This window comes from Bos mutus, chromosome 23 (assembly GCF_027580195.1).
Source record: "Bos mutus isolate GX-2022 chromosome 23, NWIPB_WYAK_1.1, whole genome shotgun sequence".
NCBI classification, from domain to species: Eukaryota; Metazoa; Chordata; class Mammalia; order Artiodactyla; family Bovidae; genus Bos; species Bos mutus.
In genome coordinates, this window is record NC_091639.1 from 38,321,392 (window position 1) to 38,345,640 (window position 24,249).

The 24,249-nt window shown below is 51.1% G+C and overlaps 1 protein-coding gene across 2 annotated transcripts in view; it reads left to right on the forward strand.

The window, feature by feature from the left end:
• MDGA1 (MAM domain containing glycosylphosphatidylinositol anchor 1) overlaps positions 1-24,249 on the forward strand; it is a 65,575-nt gene that overhangs the window by 16,326 nt on the left and 25,000 nt on the right. For both annotated transcript variants that reach the window (XM_070361468.1, XM_005906778.2), the window contains exons 2-3: positions 18,236-18,375; positions 23,153-23,327. In XM_070361468.1, the coding sequence (XP_070217569.1) occupies positions 18,236-18,375; positions 23,153-23,327 (315 nt within the window). The remainder of the gene's footprint in view (positions 1-18,235; positions 18,376-23,152; positions 23,328-24,249) is intronic.

A 24,249-nucleotide genomic window follows, 5' to 3' on the forward strand; every position in this document is an offset into this window, starting at 1 on the left:
TCAGAGGCTGAAGCAAGTCCTCCCCTCCGCCCCTGCCTTTCCCCAGCTTCCTGTACAGCCGTGGCCCCTGGAGTTGCCCACTGGCACAGTGGCCTTGGGCGGTGCTGGGAGAGCTCAGCACTGAGGGAAGCTCTAAAGTGCCGGAAGCACCGACACCCTGTCTGGCTCATTGCCTCCCTCATTTTCTCGGGAGCTGAGAGCAGGGGCTGTGGGGCTGTCCAGGCGAGGGTGGGCTGCACCCCCTAGTCTCTTTCCGCTCATTCATTGGAGCTGGGACCAGTGAAGGCAGTGGCTCCTTTGGGCTCCCCTTGCAGAATTGTAGAGCCAGGCTGAGGGGTGAGAGGAGTGATTGATGGAGAGCTGTGGTTGCTGGTAGGGATCAGTGTGTGTGTGTGTGTGTCTGTCTGTCTGTCCATCTGTGTATGGAAAACCATTGGCAGGAGGTAAACTGCTCTCACTGGAAACTTCAACAGGAGCTGGAATGCACTCCCCAAGTCCTCTCACCCCTGGGCATGTACACTTCATCAGTGTTTTTCATGCATATATAAATATACGTGGACATGCATGTGCTGAAGGTGTGCGTATGTGTGGCGATACACACAAGAACATGGGTTTATGTGCAGGGAGTCCTGTATGTATGTGTGTGGAGGGCACTGCAGACCTCTTTGGGGGATTCTCTGGATCCGCCTTTATCCCACTGTCCCCCCAGCAGCCCCTTGACTTGTCCCCCCTCGTCCTTGCCTTGACTCCTAGAGCCGTCAGCCCAGCACTCTGTCTGGCCTGCGTTATAACTGCCTGCCATCCCTTCTTAGGAGGCCTGGAGTGGGGGCAGGGACAGGCCGAGGCTGGCCCGAAGCTCCTGGCTAATTTTCCCGGCCTCCATCGATCCAGCAGCTTCTCCTGAGTCTATTAGCAGTCGGCGAGTGAAAATATCCCCCATCGCAAGCCCTGACCTGAGACAGGGAGGAATCCATAGCAATTTGTTCAAACAGAGGGAAGCATTTCCCTCTGATTTGTATTTCAATTTATTCCAAGCAGGAGGGGCGTCAGGGTGGGGGCGGGGCAAGCCTTGGCATGGTGGCCAGAGTTGGGCCCCTGGGCCATCCCCCTTGGCACCCCTGTGGCAGCTGGGGTGGCAGCTGGTACTCCCCATGGTGCCAGCAGGTGGGGGCTGCAGAGGGGAGGGTGGGGCCCAGCAAGGGGGACGGGAAGAGAGACCCGCCAGCCTTCCCAGCAGGCCCTGCTCGGCTGGAGAGCTCAGTTGTGGATTCGATTTTCACAAAATACAAAGCCGCCAGCTTGGAGCCTCTCTCCCAGGCACTGGGGCCTGTGCCAGGCGTGCGCTCACCCGCTGTGCCTGTGCCAGGGTGGGGGCTGGGCTGGGCGCATGGACCCAGTGGCCCCAGCTGGGTTGAATGGTGGAGGGTGGGGTGGGGTGGGGACTCTTATTCTCCTAAAGCCCTCCCCAGCCATCCTCCTAGGAACAGAACTGCTCAGGCTCAGAAGGGAGCTGGCACCTTGGAGAGTTCCCTGGCAGGGCGGAGAGCCCCTCACTGTGGGAGCCCTGAGCAGTGTTCACGTTTCATTCCTGGACTGAGTAGACTGGAGCTCACTGGTCTACTTCCCAACCTAGGAAGTCTCTTTTGCACCTGTGATAACAATAGCTCTGGCTGACATTTATTAAGTACCAACTACTTGCTGGGCACTGGCAAGCACCCAGTTTTTGCAGGGTCCCAGCTTCCTCCTGCCCCTCAGTCTCCTCAATCTTGCGGACTCTTCTGCCGCCTCCCTCACCCATCCCTGCTCAGCGTTTTCAGTTTCTCCTGGGAACGATGTCTCCTTTCCTCCTGAGGGTGGCCCTAATGACTGAGGGCCTCAGGACTGATGTCTCTGCAGCGCTCCCCCCACTGCCCCTGCCCAGCTTTTCCATGGGACTCCACAAACAGGCTAGCTTTCTTTCTTCTGGATCACTTTCTTTCACTGCACCTTGCCTTCTCATCCCCACCAGGGTCCAGGCCTCTGCAGAGGTGGCTCCATGGCAACCAGAGAGGAGGATTCTGGGAAGGGTCAGCCAAGTGGTCCTGCAGTTCCCCGCCTCCCCCGCAACCCCTACCCTCCACTGTCTCTTTCCCTCATTCCTCAGTGCCCCAGGGAGGAGAGTAAGTGGAGAAGTTCTTCACACCGAGGTGTCAGTGACTCGCTGCTCTGAGGTCAGCTGTCGCACATGACTCGCCAGGCTTCCTGACACCACCAAGGTCTAATTTCAGAAGCATGCAACTAAATATATCAAAGTTGATGAATAATCATCTCGCTCGCTCAGGTAGGAGTGTAGGGACGCAGTGTGGCATGAAGGCTTATAGCAGAGGGTTCTGCAGTAGAACTGGGTTCAAGTCCAGCCTCAACCACTCACTGGCTGTGTGGTCTTGGGCACAGCAGTTATACACAGCACCTCAGTTTCCCCCATGCACAAGCCAATGAGGATGACAGCATGCACCTCAGGGGGCTGCGGTGAAGAGGAAATGGGGAAAGGTGTGGAAAGCCACTCTGAGCCCAGTGCCTGGGCTGTTCAGAGGAGGCCCTGCAAAGTGAGTGACTGCAGCGTCCCAGCCTGCTCAGGCCTGCTTGGTGAGTCACGGATCTGCCACCAGGGAGGGGACACGTGCGGTTCTACATACAGGCATGTGACACAGCACTGAGGGAAAGAGGGAGCGAGACCCTGGCCCTAGAGAAAGAGTGGCAGGATTCCAGCCCTCCTCCCATCTCCCTCTCGGGGATGTTGACAGCAAGGATGTTCTCTCTGAGCTACTCTGTGCCTTGGGAGACAGCTGTGTTTTGTACCTTTACCGCCACCCACATGGCTGCCCATTCCAGACCTTGCTTTCCTCCTAAAAGGCAGCTTCCCCCTCCCCCTGTCCTTAGCCCCTGCTGCTGCTGCTGCTAAGTCGCTTCAGTTGTGTCCAACTCTGTGCAACCCCATAGACGGCAGCCCACCAAGCTCCACCGTCCCTGGGATCCTCCAGGCAAGAACACTGGAGTGGGTTGCCATTGCCTTCTCCAATGCATGAAAGTGAAAAGTGAAAGTGAAATCACTCAGTAGTGTCCGACTCTTTGCGACCCCATGGACTGCAACCTACCAGGCTCCTCCATCCATGGGATTTTCCAGGCAAGAGTACTGGAGTGGGTTGCCATTGCCTTCTCCGGTCCTTAGCCCCTAGGAGCCTCCTAATGGCAATGACTTTTCTGTTCCTGGCTGTGATTGAACTTTAGGCCAATTGGCCTCCCCCATCCACAGGTCCTTCACTTTCCCCCCACAACCAACTGGGTTTCAAGTCATTTACAAGTTGTTCAGAGGCTCAGCATTATAATCAGATCCTACGGTGCATGCCACTTATGTGGTTTCTAAAATTTTAGCCAAAAAAGGAGAGAAACCCTTCCGTGATGAAAGAAAAAAAAAAAAATCAGAATACTTAAGCATGGTGGGGGGAGGTATTATATTTCTTGATTTATAAATATACCTGATGTAAAGAAAATATGTTCCCAAACTTTATGCTTCTGGAATTGACTCCTGAAAAAAAAAAACAAGATTATTCATCCCATTGTTAAAGCAGGAATTTAACCTGCTTTCCCTCCCAGGGGTGTTGTCCTTTGAAAGGGACACAAGAGAATGAACAGTGACTAATCTGCCAGTGTTGACGGGTCATATGAAGAACCCACAAAGCAGGGAAGGGGACCGAAAGTGATGGCGGTGGGGGCAGGAATACTGTCTTAAAAAGGGTGGTCAGGGTAGACCTCACTCATAAAAGAGCTGAAGGAAGTGATGGGGTAGCTCTGGAAATCTAGGGAAGAGCAGTCCAGTAACAGCTGCAAGTGCAAAGGTCCTGAGGCACAAGTGGGCTTGGTCTGCTTGAAGAACAGCAAAGAGCAGTGTGACTGCAGTAGTGGGGAGTAAGATACAGGGGTGGGTGGGAGCAGACGTGGGGCATAGCAGGCTACTGAAAATGCTGTGGCTTTGACCTGAAGTGGAGTCCTGGTCGGGTTTGAGCAGAGGAGAGATGGGATCAGACTTAGTATAAAGAGATCTCTCTGGCTGCTTGTGGAGAACAGATGTACCAGGCAAGGAAGGAAGCAGAGTCAACCTCTCTGTTATAAAAATCCAGGCAGGGGATGGTGGTGGTGGCTCAGTCCAGGTTGGTATTTCAGGGGTTGGGTTCAGGATCAGTTCTGAAGACTGAGCTGGTGGCTTGGATGCAGGGTGTGGGAGGAGAGAAGTCAGGGATGACTCCCAGGTTTCTTCCTTTTTTTAAACTTTATTTATTTATTTTTTTAAATTTACCTATTTGGCTGTGCTGGGTCTTATTTGCAGCAGGCAGGACCTTCAGTCTTCACTGTGGCATGTGGGATCTTTAGTTGTGGCATGTGGGATCTAGCTCCTGACCAGGGATCAAACTGGGCCCCCTCCATTGGGAGCATAGAGTCTTGCCACCGGACCACCACAGTAGCCCTGAGTCTCAGGTTTCTGGCTGATGGTGTGTTTTCAAGATGGGGGTGAGGATTGGCTCCCAGGCCTTGGGGTTGCTGAGGGGCACTAAGTGCTGTCCCCTGATGTCATCGGATGTGGAGAGAGGCATAAAGTTGATCAGGCCCTTGCATCTCTGCTCCATGGTTTTTAAGCCTTTAGAGCTAATCCTCCTCCCTCCTCCTGAGCTGGGGTGAAGATCAAGCCCAGAGGAACTTTGCAAGGGCTGCATGAAGAGGTTTCAAGCTGTCAGGTTGTGACACCCATAATTTCACCCCAAAGCCGGGTAGGATGATGCCCAGGAACCCACAGTGGCCTGGGGTGGGTGGGTGGGGCTCAGAGTGCTACCCCCAGCAGAGTGGAGATGGTAAGCTGTCCAGAAACGCTGTCTTTCCCTCCCCTGCCCTCCTGTCCTGGGGTCTAACGCCCCACCTGCTCTCGAGCTGCAAGATTGATTTTGTGTTCAGAGTTGTTACTGTTATTATTATCCACTTAAACAACTTCATAGGAAAAGAAAAGGAATCAATGACTATCAAACATGAGCCATTCATTCTAAATTCCCTGCCCATTCCTGTCAATATATTTTTACATAGCAGTAAACAGCGGTCCACTCTGCACTCTTGGACGACTTTATCTCCTGCACACGTCTCCTGGTATTGACTGAGCCCTCAGACCTGTCAGCTTAATGGCCACAGGGCACCCCCTGCATCGATGTGCTGGAGTTTGGTCACTGTTTCTCCAGTGCTGGGCGTTTGGGCAGATGCCAATTCTTCTTCTTCTAAAGAGCTCTGCCGTGAATATCCTTATGTGAATTACTTTTTCCTTTTAAATTATTTCCTTGGGGCCTATTCCCCAAAGTGAGATTGTCTAATAGGTCATAAGATAGGAACAGTTTTATGATTCTCCTTTTGCACTGCCAGGCTGTGTTACAAAAAGTTTGAGCCGGGCTTGTGCAGAGGCCAGCCATAGTGGATTTTATCATTTTAATTTATTTTCACTGGTGTCATAGGTGCCTTATGGCCTGCTTCTTTGGGCCTTTTCAACACCTAATAATAATAAGACCTGATCTGCACAGAACTTTACAGTTTACCTGGCACTTTCTGATATGTCATCTCACTTAATAAGACGCGATGCATCTAATATCATTGGCTTCTGTTTTCTATGGTGAATTGGGGGGTTTAGTCACGCCAAGTGCTGGAGTGGAGCTTCCAGCCTGTTCTTGCAGGTTGTTTGGAAAGAACTTGTTTCCACTCGCCACCATCCCGTCCTTTCTGAGCTTCCAGGGCCTCAGATGCCAACTTCAGCCCCCGTCCACTGCCTCAAGCCCCCTTGTCTCCCTCGGCTTCCACAGCCAGGCCTGTGTCAGGCTGCAGGCCATGCCCTGTGCTTCAGACTTGGGTCTCAGCTCGCGGGGTGGGAGGAAGCCACTGGGCTTTTTGGGTCAGAGGGGGCTTTGGGGGTTCTTTGCTTTAGCAGAGCTGCCGCTCCCTCCATACCCTGACCCAGGGGCGGCCCAGGCTCTGCGTTCTGGTTTGGGAGCCTGGACCTGGCAGTGCGTCTCTGGTCCCACCCAGGATGTGCTGGTCCAGAATGTGTCCCTAGTACTGGTCACAGGTATGCTAGAGCCCTGGTGACTGAGCCTCAGGCTCCAATGAACAGGGTCACTCAGGGGCCTGTCAGGCTCCACGACTGAAGCTGCAGCTCTCAGACTAGGGGGAACCTTCTGATGGTGGACACACTCAGAGGTATGAGTTTGGTTTTATTCTGCTCCCTTCTCACTGTACATCTAGAGCATGTGCTGGCAACGTGCTGTGCTTGGTGGATTCCATTCTTATTGTATTTAATACTTCCAATAGGGAGGATTCTTATGCCCATTTTACAGGCAGGAAGCTGGGGCTGGAGACTACAGAGTTAAATGATTTGCCCCAAGTCACACAGCAATTATTGCAACAGCCTGAAGGAGAACCCCTGTGTCTACGCCAGCCTTGCCTCTCCCATGGAATCAGTTCAAGAGCTTTGTTTTGTCAGGTGGGAATGTGGTCATATCCAGAATTTGGCCCAGTGCCAGGACCCGAGGCCAAGTGAACTGCAGTGATGGGGTCTCCAGGACTGCAAACCTTGGTGGCGTTGAATAGTGAGACCCCTGAAGAAACACCATGTCCACTGGTCCCATGTCCCTGGGCTAGTCAAGCTCAGGTCCTGAGGCCTGAAACCATCCTCTACCCTGTTGGGTGGTAGCCTGTCTTTCTCGCCATCCTCCTGGGAAGAGCCTTCCTCCCAGTGATCACCTCTTTCAGTCCACGTTTTTAAAATATAATTTTATTCATTTTTGGCTGCACTTGATCTTCGTTGCTTTGCATGGGTCTTCTCTAGGTGCGACGACCGTGGGCTGCTCTTGGTTGTGGTACGTGGGCTTCTCATTCAGTGACTCCTCTTGTTGTGAAGCACAGGCTCTAGGCACACAGGCTCAGTAGCTGTGGTGTGCAGGCTTAGTTTCTCCTGGGCACGTAGAATCTTCCCAGACCAGGGATCGAACCCGTGTCCTCTGCAATGGCAGGCGGATTCTTATCCCCTGCACCACCAGGGAAGTCCTCAGTCCACATTGATATTCTGGTCTGTCAGGATTATGGCTCTTGGCATCCCCCCACTCTTCATTCAGTTTTACATTTTCCTCTTGCAGGCCCTTGGAACAGGGTCCCAGGCCCTATGATCAAATGGAAAGGGAACTGAAATTTATTGAGCAGTTACTAGATACCGGTGGTTATGCTCTGTATCCACATTGTCTTGTTTAATCCTCACAACCTAGAAGTTACTTCTGCCAGAGCTGAGATATAGTGTTATCCCCATATTTCAGATGAAGGGACTGAGGCTTCGAGAAGTTAAATAACTTGCCCAAGGCTGTGGGCAGCCCCTCAGACTTGCACTTACAGCCTTGGCTCAAGCAACGCCTGACTTGTAGTGTGGGCCTTTCTGCCCTCTCTTCCCCGAGTGTCCTGCCTACACTGGGTAGAATTGCCCTGTGTGCTGTGCCGTGTTCACTCTCTTCAGTCGTGTCCAGCTCTGTGTGACCCCATGGACTATAGCCTGCCAGGCTCTTCTGTCCATGGGACTTCCCAGGCAACAATACTGGAGTGTGTTGCCATGCCCTCCTCCAGGGGATCTTCCTGATCCAGGGATCGAACCTACATCTCTTACATCTCCTGCATTGGCAGGCGGGTTCTTTACACCTGGGAAGCCCAGAACTGCCCTAGGGCACCTTGTTGTTGAGAATTGATCTCCCTGCCCACAGAGAGAACGTCTTTTTATAGTTCCCCCAGGGGATCTCAGAGCCCTCACTTAGAGGGCTTTCCCAGTGGCCTGTCCTGACATCCAGAGTTCATTAGTTTTGTGCAGACTAGACTTCCATTGATACTCAGTGAAGACTCTGAGCAGAGCCCGACACTCTCAAAACCTGTGTGCCTTCTGATGGAGCCAGGATGTAGGTGCAGTGGTGCCAGACCTTCCAAGGGATGGGGGTGTGGCTGGACTGCCCACCACTTTCAGCAGAGGAGTGTTGTCAGGAGCGCCTGGCTCTGCCAGAAGCAGCAAGCTCTGCAGACAGCATCAGGTCTTGAAAATAGATCCAGGCCTTATGCATCATAGCGGACTCTGCAAGCCATACCAGGCCCTGCCTCTGACTGTGAGAGCAGCGCTTGTCTTCACGCTCCGTCGTAGTGATAGGCTGGCAGCCTGGGCCCTGATCTTTCAGCTGTGGCTGCCTTTCTTCACTCAGTGATGGTGCTCTTGGACCCGGAGGTCAGAGATACATACAGTCGGGTTTGGGAGGGATTTTTGTAGCCAAAGGGGAGGTCGGCTGAACGTGGATTTGGTTTTGATAAGCAAAAAAGCCCAGTTGCTGAGAGCAGACTTTAATAGAGTCTGTAGCAAGCGGGGGGCAGAGGTTCTTTGGGGAGGGGGCCATGCCTGATTGGCTCTACATCCCAGAGCTGAGGGCAGGACATTAGGTGCTCAGGAAATGTTACAGAAGGGATCCAGGAATCAGTGCAGATGAACAGGCGATGTGTGTGTGTTTGAAGGGTTGGGAGGTCAGGGAGCAAGAAGGAAGATGGAGAGGAAAGCATCCTGGACTGATGTCTAATGCCCTGGGGGAGTGACCAGCAGTGGATAGGGCCGGGGAGATGATGCTTCCCTTCAAGATGACAGGCACTGAGGTGAGGCCAGAGGAGATGGTACTGCTTCAAACTGGTTTTCCCAGCATGGAATTGGAGCCTCCCCTAGACCCCAGCACTCCTGAGAAACCAGCTGGCCTGGCCCCAGGCCTGTGGCCCAGAGGCCAGGCTTTGGCCAGCTCTGCATACAGGTCTGTGCAGAGAGCAGGGTGAACCCTCAATGTGGAGTGCACAGAAAGGTTAATTTCCCTGAGAGGTCCTTGTTCTATGGCCCGTGGTCCATGGGAGAGGTGCGTGGCATCACGTAGCATCACAAGGCCCAGGCGGAGCCAGCCAAGCGCCTACCCTGAGAGTCTCATTTCAGACCCCGGCCGCCATTCTCGGAGCAGCTAATTAAAAGGGAAAAGCCTGTTAATATTTCAGCACTGTTAACTCTGCTAAATTATTAAGTGTCCATTTGCATTATGTACAAAAAGGGATCAATAAACATGTGGGTACCAGGAGCTGGGAGGATGAAGGAGGAAGAGTTTCTAAGGATGCGCCCTGGGACAAGCCCACCCAGTGACATGGAGACTCTGTCCTCAGGTCTGTGTCAGGCACTTGGAAACTGGAGATGTGGAGGGCTTAGCACAAATGTCAGAGAGTCCGATGGACTCCAAACCAGCAGGGTGCCCTTGGGCAAGTTACTTACCCTTGCTAAGGCTCAGCTTCCTCATCTGATTAATGGGAACAATAATAGGCTTGTTATGAGCAGTAAACAATTAGATATAAAACACTCAGTACAGTGCTGGCCCAGAGTAACTTATTATGTGTATGTTATGATGTTATTGTTATTTGATGGTGATGGGGGGACACCTGAGACATAGCCCCAGCCCACAGCAGTCCTTCCCTCCATGCTTCCTGTCTGCCTCTCAGCAGGCCTTTATCGCAGCTCTTCTTGACTGTCCACTTCCCCAGTTCAGGATTTGGGTGTTGGAGCTCTCACCAGCACCCAGCTCAGCACCTCACACTTATGAGGGTTTGTTGAATGACGATCTGATAGAAGGCAGGACCAGAGCACAGATTCTGTTTCCATATCGCCTGGCCTGGAACACTCGGTGATGCATCTGAGAGGTGGTTAGGGTGGTGGTACTTGCCCTGCCAGCCAGTAACTGGGGCGGATGGAACCAGCTTCAGGTGGGGAAGTCTGTGGCTCCCACTTCTTTTCTCTCCTTGTCCTCCCCTCACTGTGCTCTGTTTGGAAGTTTCCTTCAGCCTGCAGACACACTCTCCATGAAAATCAGGAGTAGGGAATAGGACACCAGCTCCCACTCGGTCATGATTAACCTTTTAAAATTTAGGATGGGTAAGTTCATTTGTGTGTGTGTGTGTGTGTGTGTGTGTGTGTGTGTGTATGTATGTATATATATATACATATTTAGATTCCACATATAAGGGATGTCATATGATATTTTTCCTTCTCTGAGTTACTCCACTCAGTAGAAAATGAACTTCTGGTTGCTGGGGGAAAAGGGATAGTTAGGGACTTTGGGAAGATCATGTACACACTGCTATATTTAAAATGGGTAAATATTTTTTATTTACACAGAGACCTATTGTATAGCACATGGAACTCTGCTCAACGTTATGTGCCAGCCTGGATGGGAGAGGGGTTTGGGGGAGAATGGATACATGTGTACGTATGGCTGAGTCCCTTCACTGTTCACCTGAAACTGTTAACACAGCACTGTTAATCGGCTGTGCTGCTGCTGCTGCTGCTGCTAAGTCACTTCAGTCGTGTCCGACTCTGTGCGACCCCATGGACTGCAGCCCACCAGGCTCCCCCGTCCCTGGGATTCTCCAGGCAAGAACACTGGAGTGGGTTGCCATTTCCTTCTCCAATGCATGAAAGTGAAAAGTGAAAGTGAAGTCACTCAGTCGTGTCCGACTCTTCACGACCCCATGGACTGCAGCCCACCAGGCTCCTCCATCCATGGGATTTTCCAGGCAAGAGTACTGGAGTGGGTTGCCAGTGCCTTCTCCAGTTAATCAGCTATACCCCAATACAAAATAAACAGTTTAAAGTTTGGGAAGAATAAATAAATAAAACTTAGGATGGCGAGGAAAGCTGAAGGAAAGCGATGGATGGGGCTTTTAATCAAGGGGTTTCATTCCCACTGCTGTCTGTCAGGCTTGTTTGGCCCCCCATCCTGCTGTTGACTCCTCCTGCACTTGGCCAGCATCTGCCCACCGCCCCCCCCTACCCCCGACCCCCTTGGCTAACATCCAGGGAGAAAATTCTCCCATGGGGGATGGGGATCTTTGATGAAATTCCCCTTCCAGGTTGCAGTGAGAATTCTCTTCAGGAGCCCAGGGGGCAAGTTGGAATTTGCCGTGAAATGAGTCCTTGAGAATTGGTGGCTTCCTTGCTGGGCCTCCTGGTGCTGTCAGTCCCTACCGCACCTGTGACTTGGGGTGATGCTTTTGGAGGAAGGAAGGAGTGAGCTGGAAGCACCTGCCAGGGACTTGCCATTTCTGCTCAGCGGTCCTCCTTACCCCGTGGCCCCATTGGTGACAGCCCTCATGCTACTTGGCTCTTCTCAGCCAAGAGCCTGGGGAGGGGCATGTTCCTTGACTCCGTAGCCATTATACTCTGTGAAGAAAGGGCTTTATGGTCAAATGGAAAGCACTGGAATAAACCAAGTTATGTGGATGTGTTTGCATGTGTGCCTGTGTGCTCAGTCGCTTCAGTTGGGTCCGATTTGGCGACCCTGTGGACTGTAGCCCGCCAGCCTCCTCTGTCCATGGGATTCTCCAGGCAAGAATACTGGAATGGGTTGTTATGCCCTCCTCCGGGGGATCTTCCAGACCCAGGAATCGAACCCGCATCTCCTGCAGCTCCTGCGTTGCAGGCAGGTTCTTTATACCACTCAGCCACTGTGTTTACTGCAGGCCTTTTCAGAGCCTTTAAGAGTATGTGCTCTTTTGTGCTGCAACTCAGAGGGAGAGAGAAGGCACAGCATCCTTATCTGGTGATGGGCTCTGTGAGCCTCGTGTGACACCCAGGTTGGGAGACAAGGTATTTTCTTTTCCTGGGGGGATTTGCTGATAAAACTTAGAAGAGTGAAATATTGTAGCAAAAGTCTCCTAGACCAAAAGCAGGGAAATGGTTCCAAAATCCTGTCCTAGTTTCTATCTACCAAAGTGGCCTCAGAGAGAAAACAAATCCAGCAGTACCTCTGAAATTCCCAGGGAGTTTGTTACAAATATGGACTCTGAAGAGTCAGGCTGATGGTTCTGCACAGGGCCTGGGAATCTGCATTGCAAAGGGCTCCCCACCAGTCCCCCACAGGGTGATACAAGGGGGGAGCAGGGGAGTCCATGGAGGGCAGCAAACTGAGTTCCAGGCTAGCAGACAGAAAGCCTGAGTTCGAGCCCCAGCTCTGCTAGTGCCTGTGTCCATGAGTGGAAAGAGGGCTCCCTTCTCCAGGCCTCAGTCTCCTTCTCTACCAAAGGAGGCTAAATAGGACTTTAGAAATAATGCCCTTTCTGGCTCTTAGAAATAAGGCCAGGAGCCTGCAAATATACAATGGACCCCAGGAATGTATCAGGCCTCACTATCTGTGGTAGATAAGACAACGTCCTTTCATGCAAAGCCCTTGCAGGCCCTGGGGAGATGGCGTTTTGTGAGGAGTGCAGATCACATACAGAATAATAACACTGGCTGGCATGCTTGGGGGCTTCTGTGAACCAAACAGTTTTAAACACTTCACCTACATTTACTTCCTTATTCCTTTCCACAACAACCCCATTTTACAAATGAGAAAAACTAAGGCTTGGATAACTTGCTGAAAGTCTTTCTGAAAGTTGAGTGTATAAAAGGGCTCCATTCCTCCCCTCTGGTTTTCTGACCTCTCTAAAGTCCTTCACAGCCCTCAACATGAATTTGGAACAAATTTGTGAGACATCCCTAACGGTTTAGTGTCTGCTTCGAGTCCCTCCACCCCTGGGATGTAGCGTGGGCCACAGAAGGTGGTCTCCTGTCCCCATCTCTTGGTCATGTTTAATCATCTCAAGACCTGTCACTTCTTGACAGAACATATACTGTTTGGGATTTCCCTGGTGGTCCGGTGGCTAAGGCTGTGCACTCCCAGTGAAGGGGCCCCAGGTTTGATCCCTGGTCAGGGAACTAGAAGTCACATGCCACTACCAAGAGTTCACATGCTCCAACTAAAGATCCCGGATGCCACAGCGAGGATGGAAGATCCTGAGTGCTGCAACTAAGACCAGTTGCACTAAAAAAAAAAAAAGAAAGAAACACATACTGGTTGGTCAGGTATTTTACATACATTGTATTTAAGTCTCACACCAGCCCTGGGAGAAGGCATTATTGTTCCCATCTCTTGCTCCTGAGACTGAGGCTCAGAGAGGTGAAGTAACTTGCCCGGTGTCACCCAGCTAGAGGGTAGCAGAGCCAGAAATGAGCCCCAGATTGTCTGCTCTTTCCATGTCTCTCCAGCAGACCCCTCCTCCGCCCAGTTTCTCTTGTCACGACCCCCCCACCCCGCCCCCCGCTTCAGGGTCATCCTAGCAATAACCACACTCTGAAACCATCCTGTTCATTTCTGTTTCCTTCTTTGCCGTCCGTCTCCCCAAGAGTGCTCTTTCAGAGCTGGTCCTTGTTTGCTTTTCATGACAGTCTCTTGAGCACCCAGCGCAGCGGCTGGCTGGAAGCATTTGTCGTTCGATAGACTGAATGAAGGGATTATGTCACAGTGCCTCTTGACTCAGGCCCTGGCCTGGTTGCCTTTGGAATGAGAAGATGCTGTTTGCTGGCAGTGCCTTCTGGGGGTGTGTGGAGTGAGAGGCTGAGACTCAGTGGGACACAACCCCTTTTGGGGGGGACTATAACTTGGTGGGATCTCTGTTGGTTTAGGGTCAGAAACATAGTTCTAGCCATCCTGGGGGTAAGAGGAGTTGGGGAGGCTGACTCACGTTAATGAAACAGTGGGGGTGATGGGCAAATTGGAATGCCTAGGCCAAGGGGGCCTATGTGTGTGTGCATGTGCTAAGTCGCTTCAGCCGTGTCCTGTGCTTTGTGACCCCATAGACTACAGCCTGCCCGGTTCCTCTGCCCATGGGGTTCTCCAGGCAAGAATACTGGAGTGGGTTGTCATTTCCTCCTCCAGGGGATCTTCCTGACCCAGGGATGGAACCCGTGTCTCTGATGTCTCCTGCATTGGCATTTGGTTCTTTACCACTAGCGCCACCTGGGAAGCCCAAGGCTCCTGGGTGCCTTGCAACTAGCCAACACTTGCTCCAGAAGGAACATCTACACTGGGAAGAAGTCGGTCATGGGAAGCGGCTCATCAAGAAGGGCTTAGAATAAAGGGAGAGGGTGATTGAGGAAGCTGGATAACCTCAGTGGACAATGTCATCAAAGGGAGGTGGGTGGATGCTCTGTCTTTATCTAATAAAAGTGATACAGTAAAATCTTAAGCAAATACCTTGGTGCCTTTTTACATGTGCATCCACCCTTATAATAGCCACTCAGATTAGGACTATGGATATTTCCGTCTCATTCGATGGGATCCCATCTCCTCCCCAGAAGCTTCTCTTGTAACTTCTTAGTAAATAATCCCTCACCTCCACCCAAGGGCAACCATGGCTTAGACCTCTGTTACTCTAAGATTGTTTTTTTTTAGTTCTGAATTTCAAATAGATGAAACCATACACTGTTTCCTCTTTTATGTCTGAGTTCTTTTCACTCAAATTGTGCTGTGAGATTCAACAGCATTGTTGTGTCTACCCATAATTCTTTTTTCACTTCTGTGTAATATTCCATTGTATGAATATGTGAGAATTAATTTACCCTTGTTGCTCTTGATGGACATGGGGGTTGTTTCTTGTTTTTAGTTGTAATAAATAAAGCTGTTGTGAATATTCTTGGACCGATTTTTTGGTTGTCATAGGCACTAATTTCTATTGGGTACATACCCAGAAATGGGATTCCTGTGTCATGGGGTATATACTTGTTTAACCTGAGTTTTGTTTGTTCAGTTGCTCTGTTGTATCTGACTCATTGCAACACCATGAATGGCAGCACACCGGGCTTCCCTGTCCTTCACTATCTCCCAAAGCTGGCTCAGACTCATGTCACTGAGTTGGTGATGCCATCCAACCATCTCATCCTCTGTCACCCCCTTCTCCTCTCACCCTCAGTCTTTCCCAGCATGAGGGTCTTTTCCAATGAGTTGGCTCTTTGTATCAGGTGGCCAAAGTATTGGAGCTTCAGCTTCTGCAGCAGTCTTTAGCCTGTGTAGGCGCTGCCAAAATCTCTTCCAAAGAGGTTCTACCATTTGAGAGTTGGATAGTCTTAGTGGTTAATGTCATTAAAGGAAGTTGGGTAATCTTAATGATGTCATCATACATGATGCCAACTCATAGCCCCGTGGCCAATGAGGAAGCGAACCTGTCAGGTAGTCAGAAGCCTTGGGTCTGCGGGTCAGGCCCCATCTTTCCCAGCTTGTGCTGTCCAGGCCCTGAGAAAGTTCAGCTCTCTAACTCACTTTCAGAATTCCTTATCAGTCACCAAAGCATCTGTCATTACAACACTGCCTGGCTATGGGCAAGCCACGTTGTCCAAGATTACAGCTTATCTTCCACTGGAGCCTGTTAAATTGATGTCTTCCTTGTTGAGAGGCACCCCAAGCCGCTTGCAGACATTCAGGCAGCCTCTGGTCTTACCAGCAACTGGCACACACATCATACATTGGTGGGTTGTTTCCTGATGAGATTTCCTGAGGACCTTGGCCACAGATGGCTATCTCTTCTGATGCATTTCCATTTCAGGGGGTGACAGTTTCAGACTTGTTCCCCAGATTCCAGGGGGCACCTTACATAGGGACTACGTGCTATTGATAAAATTCATAGAAAGTGTGACTTGAAAAAAGATGTCAGAAGTTATCTAGTACACGCACCTCCTACAGGTGGGGAAACTGAGGTCCCTGAGGTCTGACTTGCCCCAGGTCACACAGCCTAGGTTCATTGCTCCGGGGCAGCCAGACTGGACACTCAGACCCTGGGTTGGTGGCAGCTGCCACTGTTTGCAGAACCTGCTGCTATTTGCAGAGACTCTCGTGGTTAAACCCAACCTACATCACTCCCAGTGGTTGCACCCCTCCCCCTGCCCCCACCCTCTGCTAGCTACTTGACCTGTGGCCAGGCTGCCTCTGTGGACCTATCTCTGTCATTAGTTCATGACTGTCCTGTCACTGTTGGTTGGAGAGACTCTGTTAATTAAGGTACTACTTGTGACAACAGTAAAAACACATCAGAGTTATACTAAGCACTTCTCATTTATCCTGTGTTATCATCACTCCTGAGGGCTTCCCAGGTGAAGCTGGTGGTAAAGAACTCACCTGCCAGTGCAGGAGATGTAAGAGATGTGGGTTTGATCCCTGGGTCAGGAAGACCCCCTGGAGGAGGGCATGGCAACCTGCTCCAGTATTCTTGCTTGGAGAATTCCATGGGCAGAAGAGCCTGAATGCAGTCCACAGGGTCGCAAAGAGTCGGACACAACTGAGGCAACTTAGCATGCACGTATCATCATTTCCACCCTTGTGAGTTGTCAGGGTTGGTAGCATTCTCTCATCTTAGAGATGAGAAAATGAAGGTCCAGAGGTCACTAGTGTTTTACCCTGGATAATATGGAATATTAGACTGCCCTGTCAACCTGCAGGAAGTCCCCCTATTCCTTGAGGACTGGTTCAAAAGCTACCTCTTCCACAGTCTTCTGTGATTCTTCCTCCAGCAGTGATATCTTTCTCCCCTGACCTCCTAGGGATTTCTTTACCTCTTTTACAATGCTTAGCACCTTCACCGTGGAATATTCCTATACATTCATTCATTCAGTGTTCACTGAGTACCTGCTGTATTCAAGGCTGGGGATACCAATGTAAGCTCACGGTGGGGCAGGCGGAAAGATGAGAATCCTGAGTTTGATAGTCACACAGATTGATGCTTTGTTGCTGTGCTGGAAAAGTGATGGATGCAGAAGCGGGGAGGATGTAGGTCAATCATGGAATGCTTGCTGGAGGACGTTACACATTGTATGAACAGGTTTTATCTCCCTGCGCCTCTTTGGGGCAAGGGCTCAAGTTTTCACCCTATTGTGTTCCTCAAACCCTGGATTAGCTCTCCTACCTCCACCTCGTCCACCCTCGTCTGTGAGCAGACATGTTTGAACTTGAGGTCTTGCCCTCTTTCCCAGAGCCCAAGTACTGGTGGGCTGGGGGCTGGTTTGCTTTCAGGACAGTGGGGTTGAGACACCAAAGGAGGACTGTGAACTTCTCCGGTCCCATCATTTTCCCTTTGGTCCCCCAACCATATTCTAGCTTTGGTCCCCCAGCCCTGGCCAGACCCCAGCCCCCAGGCATGGTGAGAGGGTCAAGGAGGACATGTAGTCTTAGGAGAACTTCCAGGTCCCCCAGTGAAGACTTCTATCCCTTGGAGAGGGGGCTGGCATAGGTTCCGCGAGCAATGAGGGAACGATAACAGGCCTTGGGTGAGGGGAGTGATGTGCAGTCTGTGGGGCTGGGGGATATCTTGGTCAGGTTCACTAAAACCTGACCTGAGCCTGGAGTGGTTGGTGGGAGTGAGTTCAGGCAAATGATTTTCTGAGAAAGTGCTCCCAGGACAAATTGAAAGAGGATGAGAGAAACAGCTGGGTGACAATGAGGTTTTGTTGACTTAGTCTCAGCCAGTCCCCAGGGGTGGGGGCAGAAGGGCTCTGGAGCATGAACGGAACCATAGTCACCCCACTTGAGGCAACACAGCTGGGCCTTTGCATCATGTCCATCAGGTCACTGGTGTGTATGTGTGTGTGTGTGTGGGGGGGGCGGTGCTGGGCAAGGGGTGACCTCCTAGGCATGTTTGGTCCAGGCAGTGCTCACTGTCTGAAGGCAATTCCTTGGGGCAGGTGAGCTCTGCGTGCCTCTCAGCGGACACCAAAGCTGGGAATGGAGGCACCTGCCAGATGTGGAGAGCAGCCTCCACGACTGGGGTCTAAGACATGATGCTCATTGAGTGATAACCAATTTGCACAGATTACCAAGCCTCCTCACAATCCTTGGCTCGTTGAAAAGCACCTCTCTCTCTCTTTTTTAAAATATTGTAATTTGTTGACTGCGCCGGGTCTTAGTTGCAGCACACAGGATCTTCCATCTTCATTGCAGCACGTGAACTCTTAGCTGCGGCATGGGGGATCAGTTTCCCGACCAGGGATCAAACCCCAGTCCCCTGCATTGGGATCATAGAGTCTTAGCCACTGGACCACCAGGGAAGCCCCAAAGAGCACAGATCTCTTGCAAGAGCAGTGGGATGGGGAGGAATTGCCCCTTTCCTGAGTCCTTGACCCTTCTGGTTCTGGCCTAGGGGCCCCAGGAGGAGCTCAACGGGATGAGGCCTCTGAGGGATATGGTGGGGAGTTCTGGGTGACACACTCAGGAGGGAGCCTTGGACCTCCTCTGGCCTCCGAGTCTCCTACCTAAACCTCCCCATCTCCCGCCAGCTCCAGCCCAGGCTCAGATCATGCACGCGGGCCAGGCGTGTGTGGTGAAAGAGGACAACATCAGCGAGCGCGTCTACACCATCCGGGAGGGGGACACCCTCGTGCTGCAGTGCCTCGTCACTGGGCATCCTCGGCCCCAGGTAAGCCCCCGCCCTGGCTTGTGGGTGTCCCTGCCCTCGCCTCCTCACTCCCTGCCCCACTCCAGGATCAGAAGAGACAGTGGGACCTGAGATTGGAGGCAGATGGTAGCAGGTCAGCAGAAGACAGGAGCCTGGGGAATGTCAGCTGTTCCATCCCACTCCATTCCCTGTACCTGCTGAGCAAATGCTCCTGCAGATAAACCTTCAGCCACTGTGTGAAGTCAGACCGTGTGCCAAGCACTGTGCTAGGTACTTTCTCCAGTGTTTCCTCCTTGAAACCTCACAGCCAGGCTGTGAGGAAGGCATTAGGGCCTCCATTTTAAGATAAGGAAATCAAGGATCAGAGAGGTTGGGTAAACTCCCAAGGTCACCCAGCACTTGTGAGGGCGGAAGCAGAATTTGAACCCAGAACCAGTGTTCTCTATGGCTTAGCACTCTTTCTCTTTCAATTGAGGGACCCAGGAGTTACCAACAACATATAACACAATTGCAAGCAAACAACAACAACAAGCAAACAAAAAACACATAATACAACCACTACTTCAGGAGGTTTCCAGTATGCAAACCCCACAGAAGATGGGTATCTGGAAAAGCCAGGTGTGAATTTTGTCCCAGACCCACTGTATGGTTCAGGCAGGAAGTGTTGGCTGGTTATCACTGAAAGCTGACGGAAGAGGTAGGAGGATGGGCTGAAGGGACGGTGGAATTTGCTAGTGAGCTGCTGTGACCTTTAAAAGCAGCAGAAAAGGTTTTGGTTGGCTCCTAGGAAGCACAGTGATTGCAAAGTTCTTTTTTGCGGGGGGGCGGGGGGCGGATAATATTGGGAACAGGGACAGCTTTAGTAGGTTTGACCTTAAGACAATCAGATGGACAAGAAATCCCCAAAGGTTTTAGTCTGAAACTATCATCATTGCTTGCTTCTTCTTAAGGATTTGTTTGGAAGTGAAAGCAATGCTGCCAGTCTTCAGGATGCTGCTCGTCTAGGTGTGACTTTAGGGGTGGTCCTCTCTAAAGCCTAACCCTAAGAGAGAGAAGGCAATGGCACCCCACTCCAGTTACTCTTGCCTGGAAAATCCCATGGAGGGAGGAGCCTGGTAGGCTGCAGCCCATGGGGTCACTAAGAGTCAGGCACAACTGAGCGACTTCACTTTCACTTTTCACTTTCATGCATTGGAGAAGGAAATGGCAACCCACTCCAGTGCTCTTGCCTGAAGGATCCCAGGGACGGGGGAGCCTGGTGGGCTGCCGTCTATGGGGTCAAACAGAGTTGGACATGACTGAAGCGACTTAGCAGCAGCAGCAGCAAGCTCTCCCTAAGGCTGCACCGACCACCTGTGGGTATCCCCCTTGTGCATCGCATGTAAGAGTCATTCATGGGTGTGACGGTGTGTCCATGCACCCGTTTTCTATTCCTGTTTATAGTTTCATTGTTCTTCCTGCTACCTAGGTTCAATCCCTTGGGCTCATATTTGACTCAGCCCCATATCAGTCTCCACCTGCAGCCAGGCTCTGAGGCCTATCTTTTTATGTCTCTTGAGTGGATCTCCTTCTATTCCTCATTACCCCTTGAGGTCAGACCTTCTGTGCTGTCCCTTGGACTATGGCGGTAGACTGACTGGCCTCCCATCCCCTCCCCCAACCCATTCCTGCACCCTGTTCCCAGAGTCACCACCCTCAGACCTGTTACCTCACATCACTCCCCTGCCCACATGGATCCACATCACCTACCAGACCCAGTTCAGGCTCCTGAGGGTGGAATGGAAGACCTCCCACAGTCCTGTCTGATCTCCCACCGCCATCCTCCTCACACCCTGTCTTCGGTGAACCTGTCCAGAAATACCCTGTTCGTTCTTGCTGTAGCCACTGCTCACCTTCTCTCTCTCTTTTTTTGAGTACCCCGTGTGGCATGTGGGATCTGAGTTCCCTGACCAGAGATGCAACCTGTGCCCCTGTACTGGAAGCATGGAGTCTTAACCACTAGGCTGCCAGGGAGGCCCCTAGCTGCTGCTCTTTACCTCTTCTGAAATGCCTTCCAGTGCCTTTTTTGCTCATTTCCTTGCAATAAATATTGAGCACCTGTTATGTGCCAGGAGAAGGCAATGGCAACCCACTCCAGTACTCTTGCTTGGAAAATCCCATGGGCGGAGGAGCCTGGTAGGCTGCAGTCCATGAGGTCGCTAAGAGTCGGACATGACTAAGCGACTTCACTTTCACTTTTCGCTTTCATGCTTTGGAGAAGGAAATGGCAACCCACTCCAGCATTCTTGCCTGGAGAATCCCAGGGACAGGGGAGCCTGGTGGGCTGCCATCTATGGGGTCGCACAGAGTTGGACACAATTGAAGTGACTTAGCAGCAGCAGCAGCAGCTATGTGCCAAGTACTATGATGGGTCCTGAGGATACAGCTGCAGTTCCCATTGCCATGGAGCATCCACAGTCTCAGGGTGGAGCAAGTACCATCTCATGACCTGCTTTGTGGTCACATGGGGGAATGAGTGCTCCTGGAATTCTCTACTGCCAACTAACAGCAAGAGAGAGGGAATGTCTATGGCCAAAAGGAAGAAGAACTCTACAGCAATGGCAGTGAGCAAAAGCTGAAGAACCTGGTCCTTGGAGGGACATACTCACTTCAGAGACAGTAGTATTAATACACACATGGGTGGTATGAGCTGAGGCCACAGGCTCATCTATAACTAGAGCTGGAGCTGGACCCTCTACCTAAAACTGGAAGCTTAATACGAGTGATACCACCTATGAATGGGGACCAGATCTCTGCCCCACAGCCCAGAGTCACAGCAGGGAGCAGACTTTTGCTTCAGGGTGTGGGTGCAAACAGAGTCACCTTTGAGGGAATAACCCTAATCCAGTCTGTATCTTGCACTATCCAAGTGGTAAGGTAATCTTAAGCTGAGAAACATATAAAAAATGGTTTGAACCTATAAATCCATGTATCTTGGGTGTAGGCAGCCATATAGTTACACCCCAGACAGGCATGTCAGGGCCCAAGTGGGACTTTTGAAGTAATTCCTCCTGAATACAATCCCATGGGGTGAAATTTTAAAACATCTTAAAATGCAGTGCTGGGAGAGCCAGTCCATAGACCCCAAATAATTGAACAACTCACATCTGAGAAAACAGAGATCATAGAGCAGTCTGGAGGGAATCCTTAAAATAAATATGTTTAAAATGTTTAAAGAGATAATGGAAGGAATAGAATCCACAAGACAGGAGATTATAAACTGGTCAGTTAAGGATATGGAAAAAAGCGAACAGAAATCCTAGAAGTAAAAAATGATACAGTCTTTAGAAAAATTTGACCTCAAAGCCATAGAAGTAGCTAAAGAAGAAACTGGTGAATTGGACAATAGATCCAAATCAGCTACAGTGCAGTCTGGAGAAGACAGGGATGCCAAGTGTAAAAAGGAAGTTGGGAGAATGAGAAGCTATAACATAAATCAAGGCATTCTAGAAGGACTAGATAAAACTTAGAGGCAGCAATCTTTAAAGAGATAAAGGCTGAGAATTTTGTAGAACTGAAGAATGCTATAAATTCTTTGATGGATAAACCAGGCCCTAAGCAGTTTGTAAACAAACCCCATCTAGGTAAATCATGGTAAAACTGCAAAATGTCAAGTACAAAAAGAAAAAAATCTTTTTCATGGTCTTGTTCTTTCTCCAAAACACCCTCTGATCAACGTCTGAATGGCCTGAAGCTGCTGTTCAGTTCAGTTGCTCAGTCGTGTCCGACTCTTTGTGACCCCATGAATCGCAGCACGCCAGGCCTCCCTGTGCATCACCAACTCCCAGAGTTCACTCAAACTCACGTCCATCGAGTCAGTGATGCCATCCAGCCATCTCATCCTCTGTCGTCCCCTTCTCCTCCTGCCCCCAATTCCTCCCAGCATCAGAGTCTTTTCCAATGAGTCAACTCTTCGCGTGAGGTGGCCAAAGTACTGGAGTTTCAGCTTCAGCATCATTCCTTCCAAAGAACACCCAGGGCTGATCTCCTTTAGAATGGACTGGTTAGATCTCCTTGCAGTCCAAGGGACTCTCAAGAGTCTTCTCCAACACCACAGTTCAAAAGCATCAATTCTTCGGCGCTCAGAAGCTGCTGTAGTCTTCCCCAAGTTTTGTAACCCCTGGGTCTATCAGGGTAGAGTAAGGGTGGTGAGATGAGAGTATCAGAGACACACCATCACCCCTGCCAAATTCTGTTGGTCACATGGACCATTCCTGGTACAAAATGGGAGAGAACTACAGAAAGGTGTGACTATCAGGAGGTGGAGACCACTGGGGGCCATCCAAGGTAGAGGCTGGCTACCACATAGACCTCTTTCATACATGAGAAGTCTGAAACTAGGAGATGAGTAAACTACCCATGCCACTAAGCTAAAAAAATGGGATAACAAAAATTTAATCAAGTCTTACTCTTCCAGGCACTAACTATATACTCGTTTAGTTTTCCCAATAAGCCCAGGAAAGGAGTAATATTTCCATTTTAGAGATGCAGAAAGGAAGGCAGGAGAGGTTGGGTAACTTGCCCACAAATCGATTCTCTTAACAATTGCACATTCTAACTTTATAAAAACCTCCTCCATCTGCTCCAAGATTGCCCAGGCTCTTCACTGAGAGGTCCCACCTCCAGTGTGCATTTCTTCGAGGCTGTTTGGGTTAGCTTCCCAGGCCTGTGTATAGCCTGCATACACTTGTGGAAAAGTATGGGAGTGGGCGGGGAGCCCCCGCGCCGGGTCCGATTGTGTCCTGCCTGGCTGGCCCAGGTGCGTTGGACTAAGACAGCTGGGAGCGCTTCGGACAAGTTCCAGGAGACGTCAGTGTTCAATGAGACGCTTCGCATCGAGCGCATTGCGCGCACGCAGGGTGGCCGCTACTACTGCAAGGCTGAGAACGGCGTGGGCGTACCAGCCATCAAGTCCATCCGGGTGGACGTGCAGTGTGAGTCGGGTCCCCTCTCAGCCAGGGGCCTGCTCCTGGGGGCTCAGGCTGGGAAGAAGGAGTGGGGAGGAGGGTGGAGACGTGGCACCTCCATGGAAAACAATGGTAGAGACTCTCTGCCCGGTTAGAGAAGGGCATTTTTGATGTTCCTTCGATTTGCACTACCCTGACCCATTCCCAGAGAAGGTAATGGCACCCCACTCCAGTAGTCTTGCCTGGAGAATCCCATGGACAGAGGAGCCTGGTGGGCTGCAGTCCATGGGGTCGCTAAGAGTTGGACACGACTGAGCGACTTCACTTTCACTTTTCACTTTCATGCTTTGGAGAAGGAAATGGCAACCCACTCCAGCATTCTTGCCTGGAGAATCTCAGGGACCGGGGATCCTGGTGTGCTGCCGTTTATGGGGTCGCACAGAGTCGGACACGACTGAAGTGACTTAGCAGTAGCAGCAGCAGCAGACCCATTCCCATCATAATCAAATATGAACCTTAGAGCATCCCTGTAAAGTGGTCAGGGAGGCCAGGACAGGTTGGATTATACCCATTCCACAGATGAAGAAACTGAGACCAAAGGCTTGTGACTTGCTCACTGCCTAGGTCTCTTGACTATGGCCCAGTGCCCTTCCCACCACACCTCATATCTCTGCTTTTGTCCCAGGGCAGCTCTAAAACTTCCCTAACCCAACATTTGCAGGACCAGGCACCCCTCAGTCCTCGCTGCTGGCTGAATGAGAAGCCTCCAATCCCAGCCTGCCCTCCATGGATTCCCTTTGACCCCAGGAGGCTATCTGCCTGCTTACCACCCACCTCTGTGCCCATTCAGGCTGACCTAGGTACCCAGAAGCTGTGGGGCCAGGCCCAACGATCTATCTGCCACCATCTTAGTACCTACAATCAACCTGCCTATTAAATACACCCCCTG